Source organism: Cynocephalus volans, chromosome 16 (genome assembly GCF_027409185.1).
Source record: "Cynocephalus volans isolate mCynVol1 chromosome 16, mCynVol1.pri, whole genome shotgun sequence".
Lineage (NCBI taxonomy): Eukaryota > Metazoa > Chordata > Mammalia > Dermoptera > Cynocephalidae > Cynocephalus > Cynocephalus volans.
The window spans coordinates 57,102,935-57,129,579 of record NC_084475.1 but is presented as its reverse complement, the minus strand read 5'-3'; the positions used below and the strand labels follow the sequence as shown (position 1 = coordinate 57,129,579).

Genomic DNA, 26,645 nt, shown 5'->3' with positions numbered 1-26,645 from the left:
CTCCTTCTAGCTTCTTTTTGCTTCCTAATCTTAAAAAATCTTTAAAGGGCACTCATTTTTCTTTAGTTAATAATGTAAAATAGACTGCATTGACATGGTTAAGTTCCCAGGACCCTCAGTTCGAAAAGAATGGACTAAATGGCTGGTATCATTGCTTATCAAAGTGTCTTGAACTTGATGGACCATATGTTGAGAAATAAAGTTTATATTCTTACAAACATGACACTAAAAGCTCTTCTCTATTCCTGATGTCTTTTTAAAAAGGTTTTCAAGGCATTGTGTGTGGATCACTTTTAGTCTGCTTTATTAATAGCTTCATAAAAATACTATGGAGATGGACTATCTTTCTGTGTGCCTTGTGATTCCTTGATCTGTATAGTGAGCTATGTGTGTGTCATTATTCTTACATCTGCAGAGAACATGATCATAGTCAATTCTCTCCTACCTTGGAGCCCTGCCTTATGCAGTTCTGTCTGCCTGATCCTTTCTCTACCAAGCCCCCCACACCTGCCCTCCCTCCCCTGATAAAGTTAGATTTTTCTACTTGGTGGTCTCTTCATGGGTACATACACTCCTTCCCCCAGGAGACTGAATTCCTTAAAGCAGGGACTGTCTTTTGTTTCTATTTCACTAGTGCTTGGCATATTGATGCTCAATAAATGTTTGAATCAATCATTTGAATAAGGAGTAACTCACTGATATGTTAGTTGCTTAGTAAAAATGTACTCAATTTATTTGATTATAGTTCCTAAACTTACAGAAAGTAATCCTTCCCATTGAAATGACTGTTACTCTGTATGTGTGATTTTTACTATCAGATCTGCGATTTTTGGTGAAAGTGAAGCTTTTAAAAACACAGAACTTATATGGAATAATATTAGAGCACTTACCTGGCATAAGAACAAGTAGAGACCTATATTACTGCTACACTTGGGGAAGATGTGACATTATTTTAATCTTAAGCGATGAATGTTTAAAAATTTCCAGGGAATGAACTTTTTCTTCTGGAAGATGATTTTGCTGTTTGTATTATTTATAAACTTTAAAAAGCTCCCAGTTTTGAATAGTGTTTGAAAAACTCCAGTTTTTTGCTAAGGATATAAAAAAAAATCAGGTTTAACAAACCGTCTGGGCAGGTTCAGAAGACAAACTCTTTGCCACTTTCTTTTTCTTTTTTTTTTTTTTGGTCTGCTGTATTTGAGACTTATGTTGTCTGATCTTTTAAACCTTGAGAAGGTGACATTTTGTTTACTGCAATGGCTGGCAACAAACTGTTACAGGTGGGAACTTGGAATGCGAGTGGCCTCCAGTGCATGGGCCTTTATTGCTTTCTTTCCCTTTGATTAAGAGCTTCATAGGCCAGTCAAGGTTTCACAAAGGACTCACGTTGATGCTAACCCTTTCAGGGGGTGTGAGTGATGTTTGCATCCTTCAAACCCAGTGATGGGGATGCTGAAGCTGATTTTCACACCTGCCTTCAGAGAGCATTGATACTCCCTTGTCAAATGTGACATTTTAAAACATGTAGTGTTGCATATAAGATGCGACTGGTGGTAGCCCTCAGGATCCACTTGGAGAGTTTAAATCCAGAAGACCATGGCTACTTTTTGAGTTTGACAAGTAGATTACAGAGAATTGGATGGCACATGTGAGCAGAATGGAAAATTATTACTGACAGATGAGCTCAGAGCACATAGATTTTTTTCTTTAAATGTTCTTTGCCTTATCTTTCTTCTATAATTCACTTCATGGATGCGTAGTAAAGGTGTATTTTAAATTAATCCTGATGTAGAAAATTAACAAATTATTCAAGTTATAGCATGGAGTGATGTCACTAAGTTTATATACTTTTCATATGATTTATTTAACTAGCAATGTGCCATCTTTTTTTATGTGTAAAAAGACTGACATTCAATATTTGAGGAATCCTCCTGGTCTGTCACTATGATAATGGTAAAGTACAATAACTGATATCAGTCTGGCTTCCCATTTTGGGCCTCTTGATTCAGAAGGGTGAATGCCATGCAAAGGAGTCCCAGGGGGGAAGTGGGGGCATCCATTTCATGTCTCATCTCCCTGGAAATGGTACAGGTGTGCCCCAAAGCCTGGTGTGGAATTTGTGCCTTGTCAGTTCTTCAGAGCTCTCTTAGAGTCCTTTGAGTCCATAGTACCAAACTCACAATTTCCTTGGTCATAGAATGGAATGTTGGTGAAAACTCCAGTGAGGAAGGCCTGGTTCTATGAGAGTGGGCAGGTGGTTCTCTGCGGAAGAAGGCGTCTGCAAGCCCCATCAAATCTCGTCATCTCTGCTTAAGGGCAATTGTTAAATGAGAACATGGTGGCATCTGCTCATAGGCCCATGAAGTTGTCTATATGATCAAGAGGGAAAAATGGAGGAAGGGACAGAGGAAGAGGAGGAGGAGGAGGAGGTAAGGGGAGGGAGGGAGAGGAGGTCCTAGAGAAGTGATTCAACTCTGGATTTGCGGTGCATAATTATAATTTTAGTCACGTTACTTGCTGCTTCCTTTTCCTTCTTGGAGTAGTATTTGCCACATATTCCTTTTCATACCACAAGGTGAATTAGGATGCAATGCAGAGACCAGAAAAGTTTATAAATCTATTTAGTTTCGTTGTAAATTACTACAGACTATTGAAATCACAACTGTTACTAGCATATTTGTCATCTTCATTCTTTGCCTCTCCTCCCTAGGGATAATAATAATATAAACATTTCATCATTGATATCTTTGTTGTTAAGATTCTTAAATTAGGGCTGACTGGTTAGCTCAGTTGGTTAGAGTGTTGTGTTGTAACACCAAGGTCAAGGGTTCAGATCCCCATACCGGCCAGCTGCCAAAAAAAAAAAAAAGTTCTTAAATAAACTTTATTAAGAACCTGCTGTTACTTAAATGCATGTGCATGCATTTTTGCTACTCAGAATGTGACAAAATTAACAAATCATGTTGAAAATTGTTTGGAAAAGCCCTAGAAGCCATAGTGGTTGACAGCACCCCATCCCCTTTCCCCACCCTGTGTCAGTTTTGATGAGCAGGGTCCTCAATCTGGGACAGGGGCAGGTTTTAGGCTATCGTCCCAGCAGGGAGCAGGCCCTGGGGTGCTAGATTTGCATCTGGAAGCTCTTCCAGGGAATCCTTCACCTAACAGGTTAGCCCGTTTGCTAAAGTACAAAATGAAACTGCTCAAGGTAAGGACCTTCCACCTCAGGACAAGGGTACTCAGCCAGCCAGTCAGCTAGCAGTGATTTGCTAAGAGTCTATGAAATACACAGTACTCTGCTGGACTATAAAGTGGATTCAGAGAGAGTATAATGGCCCTTGACCGCAGCCAGGGATTCTAGATAGGCTCTTGAAAAAGTGAGATACCATTCTGAGGCAATTTGAGGTGTGATAAGGAGCCAGGTGTGGTTCAAGTAGAACATTTGTCATGTAGTGCCCAAGGGTAGTGGCCCCTTAAGGCTGGCCCCACCATGCTAGGGGAGGCAAGTGCAGCTGCCCCCAGGGAGGAACTGCACACAGGCTTTCCTGTCTATGAGTCGTGCTTGTCCGCAGCATGAGCTTTGCTGTCTTACTTTCCTTAAGCTGGAAGGAGTCTGGATGCGTCTCTGGCTGTACATATTTTAACTAGAGTGCACATGGTGAGCCTACCCGGTACTGGGGATTACCTCGGTTTAAGTAATCACTGCAGGAATGAACACCAGCCCTGAGGGCTGGCTGGTTAGCTCAGCTGGTTAGAGTGCAGCCTTGTAACACCAAGGTCAAGGGTTCAGATCCCCATACTGGCCAGCCTGGCAAACAAAACAAAACAAACCAACACTGGGGGAGCAGTGGGAAGTTGATGGTGAGGATGGAGAAGCAAAGAGACTATGGGTAGAAAGATCAAGTTATGCTATATGGGACGGAGCCCATGGCGCACTCGGGAGAGTGCAGCGCTGGGAGCGCAGCGACGCTCCCCCTGCGGGTTGGGATCCTATATAGGGATGGCCGGTGCACTCACTGGCTGAGTACCGGTCACGAAAAAGACAAAAAAAAAAAAAAAAAAAAAAAAAAAGTTATGCTATATGAAGATTATGTGTGCGTATACTTACTGCTGAGTGGGAGACTGGAAGAGCAGTCAGCTGCAGATCAAGTACTAAACCTAGGCTACCTGATGGGAATCCCACAGAGGAGAGGAGCTCCCCGAGGCAGCCACAGGGGCTAGGATTTGAGCTGGGGATTGGGACCTAGAGAGACAGAAGGAAAAGGAAGCCATTGGTCCCTGGGAATATGGTATGGGAGATAGGACAGTGTCTTTGACTTCTGGAGTCCCCCAAGCAGAATACACATCCATTTTCTCAAGGAGCTGGGAAGCTGTACTCGCAGGTACCCCAGGAAGAAGAGGGTGTTGTGGTTATTAATGTCAAAGTATAATTTTCCAAAATTAGAAATATGCCTCTTGTAAAAATATAAAATGGATATGTGAAAATTCTATTTAACCCATCAATGAGGAAACCAGTGAGATGGTAAACTGATTCAAAGAGTATTTGAGGAACTGGTTATTTATAGGCCTTAAAGAAAAAAGATGGTAGATTAAGATTGCTAGGCTGTATATAAAGCAGGGTAATATCCTATAGGGCAACTAAAACCACAATCTTTGTGATAAACTTTTATAGCATTCAGACTTCTGTTAGTTAACATGTAACTTTACAGTGTCTGGATCTAATCAGATAGTAAATAGCTAAGTCAAACACAAGTACATTCTCCTAGAGAGTTACACAGTCCTTGGGGGGCTTGTTAAACAGTGCTGCAGTTATGACGTGGACAGGATGTACTCCCCCTCATCTCCCACCCATCCTGCCCAACTGCCTCGTTTCCAAGTTTTGGGTAGTTTTTATTAACGTTAAAAAGGTGTTTTGGAGTTAAGGAAACCTGAAGAAACCTGGTATTGAACCCCATTTCCTTCACTTATCCTTTGTGTAATGATGGGCAGGTAATTATCTACCTCTGGGTTTACTTGCTGTAAATTGAAGGAGCAGATGAGATAGCTTTTGTAAAGTGCCTGGCACATGGTATGTACTCAGTCTTAGTTTTTCTCTTTACCTTTCCTATTTTTAAAATTTAAAAATTTCACCTTTTTTCTGGCCTTCGTAGACAAAATATGCTTTATTTAGAGAACTTTCTGTATGTGATTACTGTTTCGACAAAATGGAGAGATATTGCTTAAATGAAGATTTCTTACGTGATACTCTTTTTTCTTTTTTTGTTGAGGGTGGGTATGGAGGTATTTCTTGTTCAAATGAAAACATTAGCTTTGTCTTCTTTTACATGGAGAGCTGGCTTCCCAAGTTATCCTTCGTGGAGCCCACTCAGTGAGTATTTTAGTGTCTCTGGGTTGATGTTTGTGAGGAGGGGGGAGAACGCACAGAAGCCTTCTGTATTGTCAACATACCCCCCTTACTGGAAAAGGTAAGTGTGAGTGGGGTCTACAGAGATGCCAGAGGGCCTGTGAGCTGGTCTCTGGCACAGGCAAGTGATCGTCACAGCTAGATTGGGGATCCTGGAGAGCTCGTTCACTCCCCTTCTTGGTAACTCCTCTCATGATAATCTGTGCTCTGGCCCTTGACTTTATTTCCTTTACAGAGTATGATATTAATGTAGACTAATAGGTCAGGGGTCCCAAATCCTAAACTCTGTTCTGCCACTCTTTATACTTTGCTTCTTTTTAGTATTTATACAAATTTTTTTCTTTTTTGCCTTCATGCAGAATCCAGTATGGTCTAAACATTGTTTAGGATTAATGATTACTCAGGGGAAAAGTTCTTTAGCCCTCTTTCCTCATTTCTGTATCATAACTCTAAATGAGGTGTGATGTGATAAGTTTCTTGATAGTCTAAGCTCAGTACATTCATTCATTGGTGTAGTGTGGATTGAGCTGCGTCCTCCCCAAACTTCCCAAAGCTTGAATTGTCTTCCAAGTTTTATATATTAGGAACTTAGCCCCCACTGTGACTGTTAAGAGGGTGGGAAATCCTATTATGGTAATTGAAAAATGGGGCCTTAAAGATGTGATTAAATTGTAGGACCGTGCTGTAGTGAATGGATTAAAAATGGTGATCAGGAGTGTGGCTCTGAGGGCTTTAAAAGAAGAGGAGTCTGTCTCTCTTTGCTCTCTCTGCTTCCACCATCTTGCAGTGTGAGACCCCTGAGTCACTGTCGCTGCCACCATATGGACTTTGGGCTTCCCAGCCTCAGAAATTATAAGCAATAAATTTCATTTTCTTTATGAATCACTCAGTTCAGTGTACTTTGTTATAAGCAACAAAAATGGACTAATACAATTGGAACAAGTATTTATTGAGCAACAACTCTGCCAAAACCTAGTGATTTTTCTGTGTTCATGTCAAGTAAGAGCCTGTCCTAATGGAGGCATTTGCCAAGTAAAGAAGAAAGGTGATTAGAGATTATGGTAAGAACTATGAATGAAATAAATCAGATGGTGAGAAACTATAAGCAAGCTGCAATTCTTAGTCATTTTAATTAGGGTGGTCAGGGACAGTCTCTTTGAGGAGGTGGCTTTCTGAGCTAAGGAGTAAGCCATGGGTAGAGTTGAGTGAAGAGCATTCTAAGAAAGTGGGGACAATGCAGAGAGGTATGGGATGACTTTGCCTTGTCCAAGGAACATAAAGAAAGACCTGTGGCTGAAGTGGAGTGAGCATGGGTAGGTGGATGGAGAGGCCAGAGGGGACATCTAGGGATCCATAAATCGTGGGAAGCAGTTTGGGTTTATTCTAAGTGAAATGGAAAGCTCTTAAAGAGGTCTAGAGCAGTGGAACTTCTAAGTGTTTATTAGAAGAAAAGAAAGAAAGAATAATGATGGCCATCGTACGAAGAATAAATAGAATGGAGGGTGTCAAACATGGGAGTAGGGAGACAGTGAGGTGGCCCTTGTGGGGATTCTAGTGGCTTGGGTTACGGTGATAGTGGTAGGGATATCGAAGTGTGCTTGGAAGAAGGTTAGGCTGGATTATGGTGGATTCCAAATACCTGGATGAGGAGCTTGGGTTGGATTTTCGTTGCTATGAGGGAGCTGTCATATATGTGAGTTTCTGAGTGAGTGAGTGTGTGTGAATGGGTGTGTATGACTGAGTTCGTGTGTCAGCTTGTATATGTGTGGAGTGCGTGTGAGTGTGTGTGTGTTTGGGTTTTTCTTCAGTTGTAGCTTTTGAACAGGCAGTGGCATGAAGGAACGGGCTGTGCTGTGTGGCACAGATTAAACCGGGGGAAAGGCTGGTGGCAGGAATTGCAGCTAGGAGCGTAGCGCACTTGCACGTGAAATGAAGGGCCGGGGATGCTAACGTGGCTACCCACGGAGAAAGAAGACTGAATTGGGCAAGTGCTGGTATTTATTTTATTCTAGATTTGGGAGGAATGAGACTGAGGAGTGAACGGTAACTCCACTAAAGATGTCATACTCTTCAGATTAGCCCAGCTTGATCATTAGCTGAGTATTTTACCAGCCTGAAGCAAAAAAATATTAAACCTCACTTAAATTCATATGCCTGATTTCTGTGAACGGAACTGCACTGGTGGGAGTTGAGTTGAGTGATTTACTGTTTGCTTGGCCCTCCCCCACCTGTCCCCCTCCCCAGCCCCTGCGCACATGCCCATACTCATTTTCCCTTTTACATGTAAAACTCTTGATTCTTGAGAAACTTATTATATTTTTTATTCCTCCCCCAGGACATCTTTGAAGATGCTCTGGAAAACATCTCTATGTAAGTAATAACATAATAAAAAAGCGTGTAGTAAAGAAAAATTGGTGGTTCTCTTATAGAAAATGTGAATATTTCATTCTCATTTTTTTTGAGATTAGTGGCTACTATAAGGAAAAAAAAATCACTTCTCTGTAATTAGAGTTAGGATGTGATTATGCTTAAGAAAGGATCTATTAGTGTTACTCTCAGATACATTTTTGAGTATTATTTCTTGTAGCATTAATTAAATTAAAAATTTCCAATGAATTATTTTGTTTATGTTAATGTTCTTAATACTTGTCCATATTTATTTACATAAATTGCCTCATATTGTAGATTTTTGCTATTGGTTTGCACTTAATTTTATTACGAGCATTTTAAACCTTTATTGTTTTCATAATAATTTTGAATGACTAAATCATATTAGATCAAGTGGAGTACCACAATTTAATTACCTACTTCTCCATTGTTATACATTTAGGTTGTTAGTAGTTTAAAAGCTTAAAACTAAGTAATAAATCTTTTCATATCTATAGCTTTGTCATATTTTTGAATTATTTCCAAAGGTTAACATCACAAATTACTGGATTACTGGATTAAAAGGAATGTTTATTGCTCTTTATATATCTCAAATTGCCTTTCAGTATTAGTCAGCTTGGGATCCATAACAAAATGCACAGATTGGGGGTGGCTTGAACAACAAATCAGATGAGGAGAAACTATAAATAAGCCGCTGTTCTTAGTCATTTTAATTAAGGTGGTCAAAGATGGTCTCTCTGAGGAGGTGGCTTTCTGAGTTGAAAACCAAACGATGAGAAGGAGCCAGCCACAGGAAGAGTTGAGTGAAAAACATTGTAAGAAAGAGGGGACAATGCAGAGAGTTGTGGGACAGGTTTGGCTTGTTTAAGAAACAAATTTATTTTCTCACAGTTTTGGAGGCTGGAAGTCTGAGATCAGGGTACCAGCCTGGTTGGGGTTCTGGTAAGGGCCCTCTTCCTGGCTCGCAGATGGCTTTCTTGTTGTGTCATCACATGGCAGAGAGAGGGCAAGCTCCCTGGTGTCTTTTCTTATAAGGGCACTTATCCCACCATGGGGGCCCCACTCTCCTGACCTCATTTAAACCTAATTACCCCCCAAAGGCCCCATCTTTAAGTACCATCTCATTGGAGGTTAGGGCTTCAACGTGAATTTTCGGGTGGGGAGGGGCAGATGAACACACAAGTCAGTCCACAGCACTTTTGAAAGAGTATCAGTTTACATGGCTACCAATACCATGTGAATGAAGTGGTTTAAACTGTAGCAGTACCATGACTGAGTATTATTTGGAAAACAGTTTTGCAACTTAAATGATACTTGTTTTAGTATTTAATTTTTTTTTTATTATCATTGTTTAGTACATTGCATTTCCTTTTGCCTGTTTAACTTTTTGTCAGTTTCTTTTTCATACTTATGGACTTTATGTAGACCCTAATCTTTTGTCATATTTGCTACAGATATTTTCTCTGAACTATTTTTCTATTATGTTAGAATTACAACTTTTTATTTTGTCTAAAAGTTTTAGTGTTTATGTTGTTGAATGTTTATATGATTTTAAAAAAATTATGATTAGGATTTAAAAAAATTACCTTCTTACTTTGGAACAATTTCAGATTTACAGAATTATTATGAAGATAGTACGGAGAGTTCCTGTACATTCCACACCCAGTTTACCCTATTATTAATTTCTTAAATTAGCATGGTACATTTGTCACAATAATCCAATATGGGCACATTATTATTAACTGCAGTCCTTACGTTATTCATATTTCTTTAGTTTTTGCCTAGTGTCCTTCTTCTGTTCCAGGATCCCATCGAGGGTACCACATTACATTTAGTTATTGTGTCTCCCTGGGCTCTCGATTGTGACGATTCTCAGGCTTTCCTTGTTTTTGATGACCTTGACAGTTATGAGGAGTACTGGTCAGTTATTTTGTAGAATGTTCCTCAACTGGGATTTGTTCATTTTTTCCCTTGTGATTTGACTGAGGTCATGTGTTTTGGGGGAGGAAGACCACAGATGTAAAAGGCTGTTCTCATCACATCACAGCAGAGGTACCTGATAGTGTGACTTGCCACTGTCCATGTTAAACTTGATTACCTGGCTTGAGGGAGCGTGTGTAAGATTTATTTTTCCACCATAAAATAATTCTCTACTCCACCCCCCCCAACCCCCCGGCTGCACCACACATACTCTACTCTACTCTTTGGAAGATAATCTGTGCAATATTTTAAAAATCGCTTTTAAGGTTAGCAAGTTATTGCAATGCAGAAATCTTATAATTATTCAGCCCTGCTGCTGCTGCTGCTCCTCCCTGGGTGTGGGTAGAACTGAGTGTGGGCCGTAGTGGGAGGCTGCATGCAGTCCAGGAGGTGGAGAAGGGGCTGCGTGTGAGGCTAGTGACTGGCGTTCCCCAACGTAGACACTGCCGTTCCCAGTGGGGAGCTAGAACACCAGACTCACATCGGAAAGGGGTTCGGGCCTCATAGAGGAGCACGGGTCTGGCTGACATAGCTGATCAGACCCATGAGCAGCACATATTAACACTTGTGTCTCTCTGAGCTCCCACTGGCCACATTAAGCTGGGGGTGGCTTTGCCTTTGGTATGTCTGAAAGGCATTGCAAGCAGTTGCTATCATCTATTAGTTCTTAAAAAGTCAAATAATAGGAAAAAACCCAACAACAGAAACCCGGAACTTAACCTAGCTGAAGTTAATTTTGATCCTTCTCTCATGCCAGCTCTAACATTGCTAGCCCACTATTCCAACACCATTTGCCTAGTCCACGAAGGAAGGAATTTGTTTGCCGCATCTTTTATCAAATAATAAGTTCATTAAAATAATAACGCTCTGTTTCTGGGCTTTCTGTTCTGTTCCTTTGATCTATCTGTCTGTTTTTGCATAAAAATTACTCTTTTGTTCAATTGTTTTAGATGTTTTAATATTAGAATGACTAGTTCTCAAAAGGACATCATCCAAAAATGACCCCTGTGATGGAGATGTTTTTGATTCATGACTTTCAACCCCTTTGTGTACTTCTGTTTTGTATTTTTTAAAAATAAATTTTATTGTGTAAATTTAAGGTATACAATATGATGTGATAAGATACATATGTATAATAAAATGGTTACCATAGTGGAATAGATGAACATACCCATCATTTCACATAGTTACCCATTTATCCCCCCTGTAACAAGAGCTGCTATAATCCACTCATTCAGCAAAAACCCTGACTATAGTACACTATCATTAACTATAGCCCTCATGTCATACATTAGATCTTTCAACTTGTTCATCCTACGTATTTGCTAGAGAAACCCTTTTGTGTACTTTTAAAATGAATTCTGGAAGCCTTGTGTCTTAGTTTCTTTTATTCTACTGTGTCAAGCTAGGGCTAGGGCTCACAGACCCTACAAACCCGTTGTACAGACTGGGTCACAAACCCCTTACACGCAGGTCCACAAGCTATGTAGTAGGAAAAGATCCTGGGAGCCATGGGTAAAAAATTAATAGGCTTTATTCAGAGCTAGGAGCAGCTGCCCTAGTGGCCCCATGTATCAGAGCCGTTAGTCCTTTATACTTAAGTCCATAACCCAGGACACCTGGGTGCCCGTACGCAATTACATTAGGTAATAACCAAGGAACACCTGGGCACACGTGAATATTTACAGCAAATGCTCGGGAAGATTCTGAATGTCTGAGGGGCCCCGACCATTTTCCTATATTTTCCCTACGTACTGTCAACCACGTTACAGTTTTTCTCATCCTGAAAACTATAGTTCCTTAACACTGCTTCACTTTCTAATTATCTAATGTTTCCCCTTTATTGTCTCCGTAGCCTCTCTTTGGCTGTATTTATCTGCTGTTGCCAGCATTTTCTTTCTTTTTTGTAATTCCAACTTCCCTGTCCTGCTCAGTTTAACAAATCCAAAGGTTTACCCATTCTAGAATTTATCTTGCCCCTTTAGGTTTCTGGTGTGCATTATTTCTCGCTTCCTTTAAGACTGTCTCTTAAACACTGTTGTGTTTCCTTTTCAATGTTGCTGAAATATCCCTGGTACACTCCTCTCACCTTGGTTGTAGCAACACGTTATAGTAACACTTCACCTAATAGAGAACCTCATCTATGCCAAATAAATCCCAAAGCCAGAAGAGATAGCCAAAGTTAGATAGCGAGCCCATGCACTTGGATTTGTAGCAGAGGCCTCAATCCAGAGTCTTTTACAATTGATTTTTATCTGATTCTAATAAATTTTGCTTTTTGGTCTCTTGCATCATTTTGCTGTACAGAGTTCTGGGAGGTAATGTAAAGGGGGTGGTTTTAGAAGCTAGTTTGTTGATAGTGGCAAAATATATCGGTGAAAGAAGAAAGAAAGTATTACACACAGCCACAGAACTCCAAAGCACAGCAGTGCGCTTTCACTTTTTTTAGGTATGCATGACTACATGTACCTTCTGGAGACAAGACCACAGACTTGACAGCTAGACTTGAGATCTAGTTCCAGCCTGCCCTTTACTGGCTAGGAGGCCAGTGACCAATTTGTTTGAGCCTCAGTTTCCTCATCCTCTCATAGGTTGATTGGGAGGATTAAGTGAGATATAATTTAAATGTGATAGGGGGAGTAAAGCACATAGGAATTGCTCAGTAAGTGTTGGTGCTTTACTGCCTCCCTTATATTAGTCTTGGTTCTCCAGAGAATAGAACAGATAGGAGAGATATTTCCATGTGTGAAGAGATTTACTGCAAGGAATTGGCTTATGTGATTATGGAGGCTAAGTCCCCAGTTCTCCAGTTGGCGAGTGGGACATGAAGGAGAGCTGATGGTATAGTTCCAATAAAATTTGAAGTCCTGAGAACCAGAAGAGATGATGGTGTAAGTTTGAGAGAGAGAGAGAGAGAGAGAGAGAAAGAGAAAGAGAGAGAGAGAAAGAGAGAGAGAGACAGAGAGAGAGAGAAAGAGAGAGAGAGACAGAGAGAGAGAGAGAGAGAGAGAGAGAGAGAGAGACAGAGAGAGAGAGAGAAAGAGAGAGAGAGACAGAGAGAGAGAGAGACAGAGAGAGAGAGAGACAGAGAGAGAGACATCAGTGGTTGGATGAGGCCCACCCACACCGGAGGGCAATCTGCTTTATTCAGTCTTCCAAGGCAAAGTCAGTCTCATCCACAAACACCTTCCCAGACATACCCAGAAATATGTTTAATCAAATCATCAAATCTCTGATGAGCACCCTGTGGCCCAGTCAAGATGACACATAAAACTACCCCCCCATCCCCTCCATCCCATTTGTGTCAGTCTTCATGGAGAAAATCACCTTCATAATGCTGTCTCTGAGACATGGAAAAATTATATCTAGTATATTCCATTTAAGAAGGTAGAGACTTGTGTCACATATGTTAAGAAAAATTCAGAATGACTAAAAATGTTTTAAAATAATGTTTTGAAAGTTACTAGGATACTCTTCATTCACAGGGAAAGCCTGTTTGGATGGTTCCCTTTATTTCACCAACATAGAGAATGGTGTTTCTGTAATTAGGTCTCCTGCATTACTGAACCTTTTTGACATTAAAAATACTGCAGAAGCAATCTGTTATTCAATACACAAGTTAAAGAGTTGTGTTTGCTTTTCTTCTGATTATAAATATATGGTAATTGTAAAAAATTCTTTAATTGTTTTTTATATGAGCTTTCAGTTTACCCTAATTTCAGGGTTTGTCAATATTTCTCCCTCATTTCTTCTTAAATTTGTGATTCCACAGCATTTGCTTTGTGATCCACTAGCCACTAAACTCTATAGAGCTCTTTTTCCTGATGGTTATTGAACCACACCTTCTGGTTCTCTGCTTCTAGTGCCGATAGCAACGGCAGCAAGATGTAGTCCTCTTGCCAACCTGGTTAGTTTCTTCCAGTGTGTATCTTCTCTTGAAATCCTAATGAAGATTCACACTAACAGATGAGGGAGGCCTAAATGGTTTCCACAAAGGGATGGAAATCTAATGGATTTACCACTCCAAACGTAGTTGTTCTTAATTCTGGATATTTGTGGTAACAACTGTGTCATCTTAATTGAGTAACTGTTTTGGGAAATTGCTAGTTTTGCAAACTAGTAGATCAAACAAAAATCTCTACTGTTTAGAACTGGAGGAAAAATTAGAGTTTTTTTTTTTTTTTTTTTTTTTAATAGTGGCACATTTACCATGCCTTTTTTAAAAAATTAAATTGTTGATGAACTTTATGGCCTGGTTGGCATAGAAGGTGACCTCTTACAGAGGGAGTGTGAATTAGACCCATCTCATGATATACAGAAATTTGCCATAAGTAGTATGTAGTTCTACATTAGCTCTGCTGTAGACTCTTGCTTCCAGGTTTAACAGTTCTATGATGGTGTGTGCTTCTCGGTGCTCTGACAACTGAGTATCCTGTTTCCCAAGGTTTGTGTAGGTACCATCTCTGATAATATAGTGATGGTGTAATAAAGTCTGTTAAGGATTTAAGTATGACATGACATGTGAAGAATAAATGTTTTGGGAGTTCCAAAAGAAAGCTATCTTCTGGTTGGGAGATAGGAGCAGCTGGCACTTGCTTTGGGTTTTGAGGCATGGGTGGGATTTCAGTTGGTGGAGCTGGTGTGGAGGTTTGGAGGCGGGGAAATGCTGGATGCTCAGCTCTGAGGACAGTGGCTAGAGCACGTGGCAGTGCGTGTGGAAAACCAATGAGGTGCAGACACAGGTGAAGTCGGGTTATGGAGGATTCCTGCCCACGTCTGGAGGGGAGAATGGACTAACCATTTGGAATTGTCATGACGTGGTGGGGTTTTTGATTAATGTTTTTCTCATAAAAATCACAGTGGGCAGTGGGACACAAATCTAACTGGGAGACCTGGTACCGATTAATCGAGATTTTCTTTTCATAGTGGTTTAGAGAACTTAGGGGAGACAGATCAAACTTATGTTCAAAGATTGTTAGAACAGATGTAGGTCAGCAGTGGTCTCTCATATTCCATAGCATCTTATTAAAATTTTGAATTTATCCTTGCATAGAAATTCGTATGTGTTTAATGGAGTCCTGAGGCAGTGTGAGAGTAGTGGGAACGAATGTGTTTATGTGCAAGAACTTCTGTGGATTTGTACTTACCTGTAGAAGGTGAAATACGCAGACATTTTTAGCTAGGTGATTAGAAGCTTACAGTGGAAATTAAAATATTTTGTAGCATAACATTTCTCATGGACTTTTTCCTTTTGCATACCTCCTGTTTTGAACCATAAATTGTAGATTAGAATGAGGTAAGGCATTTAGGGCCTTTCTCCCACCCCCATTATGTTAGATCAACTGATGGTGATGATACAATAGTTTTTGTCTGTTTTAAAGTTAATTAAGGGTGAATATTGATGAATCATAGTTCAAAAACATCTAATTAAGGGCCGAGTCCATGGCGCACTCAGGAGAGTGCGGCGCTGGGAGCGCGGTGCCGCTCCCACCGCGGGTTCGATCCTATATAGGAATGGCCGGTGCACTCACTGGCTGAGTGCCGGTCACGAAAAAGACAAAAAAAAAAAAAAAAAAAAAAAAAAAATCGAATTAATATTTGTTTCGTAGTGGTTAAATTATAAATAGTAACTACAGGTGGAGTTGGATTTATTTTTCTTTTTTCTCTGCTCTTGTTTTGGTCCCAGCTCTGCCCTTTAGGTAATATAAATTGCTCAGGTCTGGAGAGGAACATTTTTCCTCCCTTAACGTGATTTTCTTAGTCAGGTTGATACTTCTTATTTTATTGGATCTACTGTGCCATTGATATTATTATCATACATATCACTGAGAAGGAAATAAACGCAAGGGCTGGCTGGTAAGCTCAGTTGATTAGAGCGAGGTACTATTAGGACTACTTTAATGGTCTTCCATTGTATTTGGGCCTTCCAAAATGTGAACTTCTTTATATATGGCTATTGGGGGAGGGAATGTTTGTGTATGTTTTAAGATATATAATATGTCCTGTAAGTGCTTCCTTTCACTACAAGGAGTGACAGGATTTCATAGTTTGAAGGAAAGCTCCTTAGCAACCCTTTGGTCTAATTGTCTTATCTTTTTTTTTTTTTTTTTTTCTTTTTGTGACCGGTAAGGGGATCGCAACCCTTGGCTTGGTGTCGGCCGCACCACGCTCAGCCAGTGAGCACACCAGCCATCCCTATATAGGATCCGAACCCGCGGCGGGAGGCGCCTCCGCGCTCCCGAGTGAGCCACGGGGTCTTATCTTACCAAGAAGACCCAGTGGGCATAGAAGAGGTGGTCGTGGTTAGGGTATTTTTGGTGGCAAAATGAATGACCTGTGAACTTACAGGCAGGGTCTTTGCCATTGTGGTCACATTTCCCCAGGCTCGGGAGCGTCTGTGACCCCCATTTCAACCCCGGGTAGCAATGCCCAGGTTGCGTCTGAAAGCCAGCACTCTGCTCCTAGCTCTGTGTTCCTTACACCTCCATCAGTAACCTTCCGGGCAGGGCTACTGCTCTGTGTTGCTGTGTCCTGGGGCTATTTTGATAGTTGTAATAGGAAATAGGTCCAATCATTGTTTATTTGATCACCCACTTGGGTGTTTCACAAACATCTTAATTTATATTTACCAAACTGAACTCTTGGTATCCACCTCCCTTGTCTATCTGAAATATTTTCCTCTCCCAGTCTTCTCCATCTCTGGAAATGTCTCTACCCATCATCTGCCCACTTGCTTAAGCCACATGCTTGGAAGATACCTTTGATTCCTTTCCTTTCCTTTGATTTCCTAATTACCAAGTTTGATGATTTCTACCTCCTAAATATATCTGCCATCTGTTCACTCTCTCCACTCTATTACATTAGCTTAAGTTACTATTAGATTTCGTCTGGACTACTTTAAGAGCTGGCTAATGGCTAATGTGTTTTTCTGCTTCCTTTGTTCTCTCTCCCTCTACCTTTCCAACTGCTCCCCGAACTCATTCTTCATACAGCAGACAAAGTTATCTTATTTTTAAAAAGAATTTTGATTTGAAATTTTGAACATATACAAAAAGTCAGGTGGATAGTAAACCGAACCCTTATATTCTCATCACTCAACTTCAGCAGTTGTCAGCTCAAGGCCAATTTTATTTCTTTTATAATCCACCCCCAGATTGCTTGGAATCAAATCCTAGGCTTCACGATTTATTTCTACCTCTAGATATTTCAGTATGTACTTTCTAAAAACAAAGATATTCTCTTATGTAATTACTGTTCAGAAATCAAGTTCAGGAAATTAGCATTGAGATGTGACTATTGTCTAATCTAGTGCATATGCCTTATATGATATCATTTTATCTTTATTTTAGTTTGTAGATATGAAAGGTAGGAATCTCTTTTTAACAATGTCACAAGACTGTTGTCACACCTAAAAAGTTTTTTGCATCTGCCCAGTGTGGACATCTGAACTCTTGACCTTGGTGTTATAACACCATGTTCTAACCAGCTAAGCTAACTGGCCAGCAGTCACACCTAAAAAGTAACAATATTCGTCAGATAACCTGTCAATGCTCAGATTTCCCTGACTGTCTCATAATTTATTTTTTAACAATATGTTTGTGTGAATCAGGACAGAGTGATCCTTTTAGAAATCAAATTGGATGATGTCACTCCCTTGCTTAAAATCTGTCTATGGGTTTGCATGTCTCTAAGGATGAAGACCTCAATCTACCTTAGTACTCAGGTTTCAGGTACTCAGGCTCCCATGTACTGCTTCCACCTCATCCAGGGCAACTCTCACCCTCATTCACTGTACTCCACCCTCAAGCCTGTTGAGTATGACTGACTAAGCCCTTTGCTGCTCTGGGTTTGAGCATGCTTCGAAGGCATCTTCTTTCTTTGAGGGCTCTCAGATGGTATGTCCTCCCACTTTCTCAATGATTCCTCCTAACTGTGTTACTCTTCCTCCATTTTACTATTTTGGTATCCTGTTTGTTTCTCTTGTTCCATGTGTTATTTTGTAGTTCGTTGTTACTTGTTTTTTGACGGTCTGTTCCTTTGGGCTTTAAGTTCCACAAGGTTGGGTCCGGTCTACTGTGCTCATCACGGTGTACTCTGCACCTAAGCACTGTGCTTGGCATATGGTAGGTGCTCGATCTATAGTTATTGAATTGGTGAATTTGTGAAGTTAATGTACTGTCTTAGTCCTTTTGGCTGTGCTAACAAAATACCTTAGACTGGGTAGTGGATAAGCGACAGAAATTTATTTCTCATAGATTTCGAGGCTGGGAAGTCCAAGCTGAAGGTGCCAGCAGATTCAGTGTCTGCCCAGGGCCTGTTTCTCATAGATGGCTCCTTCTAAAAAAAAGGACAAACAGGCTCCTTCACGCTCTATTTTAAGGGCACTAATCCCGTTCATAAGACTGGAGCCCTCATGACAATCACCTCCCAAAGGCCCCACCTCTCAATACCATTCACTATTTTGGAGGTGAAGTTTCAACATATACTTTTTTAAAAATTAAATTAAATTTATTTTTATTTTTTAATTGAAACATAATTGATTGTACATATCTGTGACAACACATGCATTTTTCAGGGACACAAATATTCAGACCAGAGCATTAAGAAAGTACTATTAAGAAAGTATAGATGGATATTCAAAGTAGACTGCAAGGACTTGCAGTGCATTAAAAAAATCCAGGCATCATTGAATACTTACCAAGTATAGGGTGCAGTATTAATTGCTGTGATTGTTAAGGGTGAGTGAGTTAAGGGATTTTTTGGAATGTGTATTTAAAAAAAAATGATTGCGGCTGGTGGTGTTCATCAACTCAAATACATAATTAAGTAACATCCATTTGTTTGGGCATAGTAAACATACCCAGAATTGTTGGTGTCTCCTCTGCCATTTCTCAACCAAGGGCTGACTCAGTTTTCTCTTGATGTTTATGTAAATAAGATGCCAGAATCTTAAGGGATACAGTGAGCTCATTGCCTTTTGTTAACTTTCTGCCATCTTTTATCTGCCTTTTTTTTGGCACGCTCATCCATTCTTCTTTTACTTCTTGATTAAAATAGCAACCTTAAAATGACTAATAAAACACCCAAAAGCAGATACTTGGTTTTGAAATGGGTCAAACCTCTCCATTGCTTGTGCTTTGAAAGTTAATCAGTCTCTGTGGTCCTGTCTCTTTCCCCTTCTTCTCTTTCTCCCCCGTTTGTCTCTCATCATGTTTGTAGAAAATCATCCACAGAACTCCTAAAAGGCATAGTGATATTTGGTTTAGGTACATTTTTGAATAATGTGTAGTTCAGTTTCTTGTATCATACACAGCTAATAAATAGTCTGAAGACTTAATAGCCACTAACAGATTGGGAGCACTCTGAAATTGCTTAAAACCGAAGAGGTATTTGGGGATTTATATATAGATTTTATTATTTTGTAAAGTAATTTCTATGTTATTTATATTTTATTTTTATGATCTAGGATGAAAATATTCAAGCCAGCAAAGGGTCTTTTTATTACCTATAAGCAGAATGTTATAACTAGAACTAAAATTGTGAACATGCTATGAAGATCTGATGAATTAGCCTTTTCAGAGGTGTGGGTATACTTCTTGTCTCCCCTGTATGCAATACAATTATAAACTTTTGGTTTCTATTTATTTTGGCAGTTCAGAAAATTTTCTGTAAGAGTAACTTGACTTAACTATTATACAGTTAAAACTTTATACACACAAACTTTTTTTTTAATGTGTCAAATCTCCCATTGATTTAAGAGATTCTTCACCATTTAAAATTTTTGGCCCTAATTTAAAAGAAATTATACCCACAGTATGTAGTTTGCTTTGATTAACATAATTCTGTCTAATCACTACAAGAAAATTAATTCCATGACTGGCTATTTAGAACATATATTTTAAAAGAGCATTCTTACTGTGTTAGTACAATTGTACTGTTTAGATAACATAGATGGGTCCTATATTTTCAGTAGAAATTAGTCACTAGAATAGTGTAAGAATGCCTTTTCAGACCTGTGTAAGTAAAAAGTTTATATTGTAATATATGTCTTTAATCTATGAAATAATTTATTTCAATGTCTTTTGTAAAATTGCAGTGTAAAGCAAATGTAATGTAAATGTATAGTGATTAATTAATGTATAATGTCATATTGAGCACTGCTATTTTTGTAACACCATTATTCCTCGCCAAGTGCAAGACATTTTGATATTGCTATTTTTGTGCAGCCTCACAATGCCTACCTCAAAATATAAAAACACTTTTAAAAAAGCAAAGCAAAAAAAAACAAAAAACAAAAACAAAGAACACATTTTGTTTAATTTAACAAATATCTGAGAGAGTAAGTATTGTCCCTGCTCATTTTCCCATTTCTGAGACCCACCTCATCAGACCGGGAAAAAGGAGAACATGCCTACTTTGCATGGTTCTTTTATTATTATTTTTTTTATGCTAGTTTATGAATTTATAGACATTGCAGGTTTAATAAACATTTCTTGAACACATTCTCTACATCAGGCATTAAGTTAGTCTAGGGATGTAAGTGTGGATGAGAGTCTGCAGGAAGTCTCTGGTCTTTCTCTTCAACACTTGTTCTCCAACCTGGTCAGTGTTGATGCTGGGTGCTGGGAAAATAGAATAATTTAATCAGGCTCCCCTCACCTCAGGGCTGGTTAGGGTTGGTTCAGTAAACAAATTGTGTTTGTGTGTGTGTGTGTGTGTGTGTGTGTGTGTGTGTGTGTGTGTGTGTGTGTGTGTGTGTGTGTTAGTGCGCATGCGCGGTGCTGTGGTTTGGCTGGTGACTGCCTCGGGCGGATTTCGCTCCGCGTGGCCATGCTTTCCAACCTACGGTTTCCAAGGACCTTTTTGCCAGTTACCTAGCTCATAGACCTGCATGTGAGGGGCCTGGTGACCCAGCCTGGTGTGTGAGGGGTCTGGTGACCTAGCCTGGTGTGTTAGGGGCCTGGGGACCTAGCCTGGTGTGTGAAGAGTTTGTGACCCAGTCTGGGAATGGGCTAGAGGGGTCTGTGATCTCCAGACCCAGCCCTAGCTTGACAATTGGCCCAGTTGGCAGGATTATGGACAGGTAAAAGAGCTTGACAATTGGCGTAGTTGGCAGGATTCTGACATTAGCCTAGCCTGACACTGGGCCCGGGCTGAAGGGTAAGGGAGGAGTGAAGGGGGTGGGGGACACACACACAGGTGTGGGGATATATGGCTTTGTAAGGTTCTTAATAATAAAGGAAAAAAGTTTGAGATTTTATTGTTTAAATACTAAGAGCAAATTAAGCCAAATAATTCTGTGTTCTTTGGGTCAGGAAGTATGTTTTAGTCATGGCACTAACAGGAGAAAATAATGATAGTTTTGGTCACTATGACAAAACTCTCATAAATCCATTTAAAAGAGAATTAACTGGGAGAACACTTGAACATATATGAAAGAGGGTTAACGCTAAAAACAGATCAAGTCAGAGAATCTTTGATTGATGGAATACTTGGCAAAGGCACATAAGCAGACAAATGAAAAGAAGAAATACAGGTCAGTAAGCCTACTATAATAGTTTCCTATGGCTGCTAACAAATGACAAGCTTGGTGGCTTAAAACAGCACACATTTAGTCTCTTACAATTCTGGAGGTCAGAAGTCCGAAATGGGTTTCACTGGGTAAAAACCAAGGTGTCCCATGGCCATGCTCCCTTGTGAAGCTGTAGGGGAGAATTTTCTTGCCTTTTTCTGGACTCCAGAGCTAATCTCTTGCATTCCTTGGCTCATGGCCCCTTCCTGCATCTTCAGAGCCAGCAATGTAGCATCTTCAAGTCATTCTCTGCTTCCATGGTCATATCACCTTCTGTCTTCTGTGTCAAATATCCCTCTGCTTCCCTCTTATAAGGAAACTTGTGATTGCCTTTATGGCTCACTTGGATAATCCCAGGTAGTCTCTCCATTTCAGGATCCTTAACACCTGCAAAGTTTCTTTTGCCATATAAGGTACACAGTTGGCTAAGGAGATTAGTACAAAAGAAAGAGATTATCAAGAGAAGGGAAAAAAGGCCCTGAAGGCATTGCAGAGACCTCTGGGGCCAACCCTTCTGTTACAGGCCCAGGGGCCTAGGGAGACAGAATGGTTTTGGGGAGAAGGCCTGAGGCGCCTTCCACAGGCTCACTGTCCAAGGCAATCTTAGGATGCTGCTCCCCACACGTGAACCCCAGCTGCTTCAGCTGCTGCAGCCATGGCTAAATTGGCCCCAGGTGTGGTTGAACCTGCAGCTTTGGAAAATACAAGCCAGAAGCTTTGGTGGAGTCCACATGGTGTTAGGTCTGCAGGCCCACAGAATGCCAGAGCTATGGAGGCTTAGGAGCCTCCACCCTGATTTCAGTGGATATATGGAAAAGCCTGGCAGATTCACTGCAGCAGCCTTCGCTAACCGGAAACATGTAGTTGGAGTTGTAGCAGAAAATCCCAGTGGTGCCATGCCTAGTGGATCTATGGGAACTGGACTGCCAATGAGACCCCAAACATGTAGAAATACCAGAGTGGAACACCAGCGTGGGAAAGCTGAAGTGTGGCCTGAAACCAGGAAAGCCAGAAGAGCAGAGCTGCCCAAGGACTTGGGGACCTCCCAACCATGCAGAGAATGTCGAACATGGAGTCAAGGTACATGATTCATCTGCTATAAGATTTGATGCCTGCCCTGCTGGATTTCAGACTTGTTTGGGACCTGTTACCCCTTTCTTTTGGCCTATTTCTCCCTTTTTGGATGGAAATTTGTATCCTATGTTTGTCTCACCATTTTATCTTGGAAGTAGATAACTTGTTTTGACTTCACAGATGGGACTTTGAAGTTTTGACTTTTGACTTGAAACAAATTAAGACTGTGGGGATGAAACAAGTGTATTTGAAAAGGACATAAGTTTTGAGGGGTCAGGGGTGGAATGCCTTGGGTCGAATGTCCTCCCAAAACTTAATTCCCACTGTAACTGTTGAGGGTGGGAAATCCTATGATGGTAATTGAAAGGTATGGCCATGAAGAGGTGATTAGATTGTAGGACCATGCCATAATGAATGGATTAAAAGTGGTGGTCAGGGGCGTGGTGCTGAGGGCTTTAAGAAAAGAGCATGAGAGGTCAGTCTCTCTCTGCTCTGCCATTTTCTGCCTTGTGAGACCCCTGGGTCTTTGTCACCAACACCAAAACCCTCACCCGATGTGTTCCCTGGACTTTAGATTCCCCAGCCTCTGAAACTGTAAGCAATAAATTTCATTTTCTTTATAAATTGCCCAATTCCAAGTACTTTGTTACAAGCAACAAAAATGGACTAATGCAGGAACCATTCATAGCTTCTAGAGATTAAGACCTTGATATCTTTGGGGGCCAATATTCAGCCTACCACAACTATAAATAGCATGTACGACAATATACGTATGTATGTATATCTGTGTGTGTGCATGAAGCCTGCACAAGGACACACATATATATAGTATGTTTGGGATTGGTTATTTCAATATGGTGGTATTATAGGGTATTTATAGTTTTCAAGAAGTTGCTTTTATAACTTTTTTGTATTTTCAAAATTTTCATGGGACATATTTTATTAATGATCAGAAAAAGCAAAGTTACTTTCATGTTGGGAAAGATAATTTTGTTAATAGATTTAATTTTTTTTAGAACTGTTTTAGATTTACAGAAAAGCTGAAAAGATAATACTACATTCTTGTATACCCTATACCTAATTTCCCATACTATTAACATCTTACATTAGTATGGTACATTTGTTACAATTAATGAACCAATGTTGATATATTATAAGAAACTAGAGTCTATACTATGTTCAGATTTCCTTAATTTTTACCTTGTATTAGTCTGTTTGTGTTGCTTATAACAGAATACACGGAACTGGGTGATTTATAAAGAAAACGAAATTTATTGCTTACAGTTTCTGAGGCCGGGAAGTCCAAAGTCCATCTGGTGGTGGCAGCAGTGACCCAGGGGTCTCACATTGCAAAATGATGGAAGCAGGGAGAGCAGAGAGAGCAAAAGACAGACTCTCCTCTTCTTTTAAAGCCCTTAGAACCACTCCCCTGATCATCATTTTTAATCTATTCACTACTGCATGGTCCTACAATCCAATCACCACCTTTAAGGCTTCACCTTTCAATTACCATAATAGTAGTTCCCACCCTCTTAACAGTCACAGTAGGGACTAAGTTTCTAATACGTAAAACTCAGGGGACACAATCAAGCTTCAATGAGTTTTGGGGGGAATAATTCAATCCACTACATACCTAATGTCTTTTTTCTGTTCCAGGAACTCGGCCAGCATACCACTGGACATTTAGTTGTCATGTCTACTTAGGCTCTTCTTGGCTATGACAGTTCTCAGACTTTCCTTGTATTTGATGATCTTGACAGATACGAAGAGTACTGGTCAGCTATTTTGTAGGACGCCCGCCTATTGGAATTTGTCTGGTGCTTTTCTCATGGTTAGACTGGGATTGTGTGTAGGTTTTTGGGAGGTAGACCAGAGAGGTAAAGTGCCATTTTCATCATATCCTGTCAAGAATACATGCTGTCAACATGATATATCACTGTCTATGTTGCTTTTGATTGGCTGGCTGGGGTATTGTTTGTCAGATTTTTCCACTGTGAAGTCACTCTTTTTTCCTCTTTCTATTTTGCAGCCTTTGGAAAGAAGTCACTTAAGGAATCCAGGGAATTATGCTCGCTTTCCTTTAGGGCAGAGTATCTACATAAATTATCTGAACTATTTTATTCTCTTAGATGTCATCAATATGGTCATGTAACAATCCATGTCAAGTTGTTATATCTCTTCTAACATTCTCAAAGGAGTCTTTTTAGCCTTCATGAAATTCTGAGCATGTCTCAATTAATTTTAGGCTGGAGATAGCTAACTGACTGCTTAAGGGATATTTGAAATTATGTGGGTAGTCTACCTTTGGTAATTTCTTAAAGATTATGCTGTAATTAATTAAATGCATAAGATTTACACAGATTAGATTAATTATTCTCTTACATAGTACACATTATTCATAAAAAAATAGAAGCCACACTTAAAATTTATTTTGATATAGGAAAAAAGAATAAATATTAGGCGAGAGATATTTATATTGATGGAAAAGTGAAGGTATGTGTATTAATCTTTCTGTTCCTTATAACAGAATACCAGATACTGTGTAATTTATAAAGAAATAAAATTAATTTCTTATGGTTTTGGGGCTGAGAAGACCAAAGTCCAGGGAACACATCTGCTGAGGGCCTTTTTCTTTGTGGTGACTCTCTATAGCAACACAGGGTGTCACGTGGCAAATGGCCTGAACAAGAAAGCTAACCTGCTCACTTGCTCTTCTTATAAAGCCAGCAGAACCATGCCCATGACCACCCATTAAACCATCAATGGATTAATCCATTCACTAGTCCTCACCATCTAATCACCCTCTTAATGGCCCCACCTTTCAATTACCATAATAGGTTTTCCCACCCTCTTAACACTGTTACAATGGTGATTAAGTTTCCAGTGAGTTACTGGGGGACATTCAGTCCTCAGCAGTGTGAAATACTTTGTAATAATAATTTTGCAGTTGGTCTTAGTGTTTTCTTTTTCTTCTGTGAGAAACCCTGACCTTCATAAGACAGGGTCTCTTACATGTTTCTAAAGTGTCTATAGTTCTCTTTGTAGTACAGTACCCATCATATTTGCTATCATTTGGTGAATATCTGGCTTCTCTACCGGACTGGGAGCTCCTGGGGAGCAATGGCCATGTGTGCACAGCTCACTGCCATATCCCTTGTGCCCAGCATGTAGCACAAATATGTACTGAATGACTGTCATTGCATATGCTAACTTTTTTTGAGCACTTTTAGAAACACAGGTGGTTAGCAAAGGTCACATTGATGGTTAATAATCATAACATAATTCTGTGTGAAAAGGGTAACATACACCATGTATTAAAGAAAAAACACATTTAGGCCAGCCCGTGGCTCACTCGGTAGAGTGAGGTGCTGATAACACCAAGGCCACGGGTTTGGATCCTATATAGGGATGGCCGGTTTGCTCACTGGCTGAGCGTGGTGCTGACAACACCAAGCCAAGGGTTGAGATCCCCTTACCGGTCATCTTTAAATAAATAAATAAATAAAAAACACATTTAGTTGTCTTGTCTCCTCCGTGTGACATAATATAGAAGACGATGACTAGAAGTAAATTATTGCAAATTATTAACAATGCTTATTTCTGGGTTATGAGATTATGGCTGGTTTTAATTTCCTTCTTTGGTTTCCAGTTCTTTACAATTATTTTATAATCTGGAAATATCAGAATGTATTACCTGCTATTACTTTTATAATTAGAAAAAATAGTGAGCCCCATAATAGAAATGTTTCTGTTCTAGTATGTGCAGGAGCTCTTGAGGCAAGACAAGAAATTTGCCAAGTTACTGATCGTCTCATTCCCCAGGAGATCTTTTATCTATTTAAACCAAAAAATCCAGCTGAACTTCAGAATTGTGTTCTCTCTTAAAATCTTTCAACTATTGTTTCCTAAACTTACTTTTTTTTAGTTTCATCAAAATCATTTCAAATATTCTTTATCAAATATTTATTTAAAAATGTCATTTCCAACTACAATGACATGACTGTCATGTCATTTTGTGCATTTAACATCAGAAAAATTGATTTTCCCTTATTTAGTATTTTTTAAAAGTCCATGAGATAAAATCTCAGTCAAACTTGGGAATAACACCCGTTCTTACATTTTTCTTAAAACAAAAGAGGTAATTAATTTTATTCCTTAATTGACCCATTTTAGATAGGAGATGAATCCCTGAATTAGGTGAAAAATCACTAAAAAGTCTTATAGTTTTTA

The 26,645-nt window shown here is 39.8% G+C and overlaps 1 protein-coding gene across 1 annotated transcript in view; it reads left to right on the top strand.

The window, feature by feature from the left end:
• Window positions 1-26,645, top strand: part of TTC39B (tetratricopeptide repeat domain 39B) — a 124,741-nt gene that overhangs the window by 29,397 nt on the left and 68,699 nt on the right. Inside the window, exon 2 of the mRNA XM_063080465.1 lies at window positions 7,737-7,771. Coding sequence (XP_062936535.1) covers window positions 7,737-7,771 — 35 coding nt within the window. The remainder of the gene's footprint in view (window positions 1-7,736; window positions 7,772-26,645) is intronic.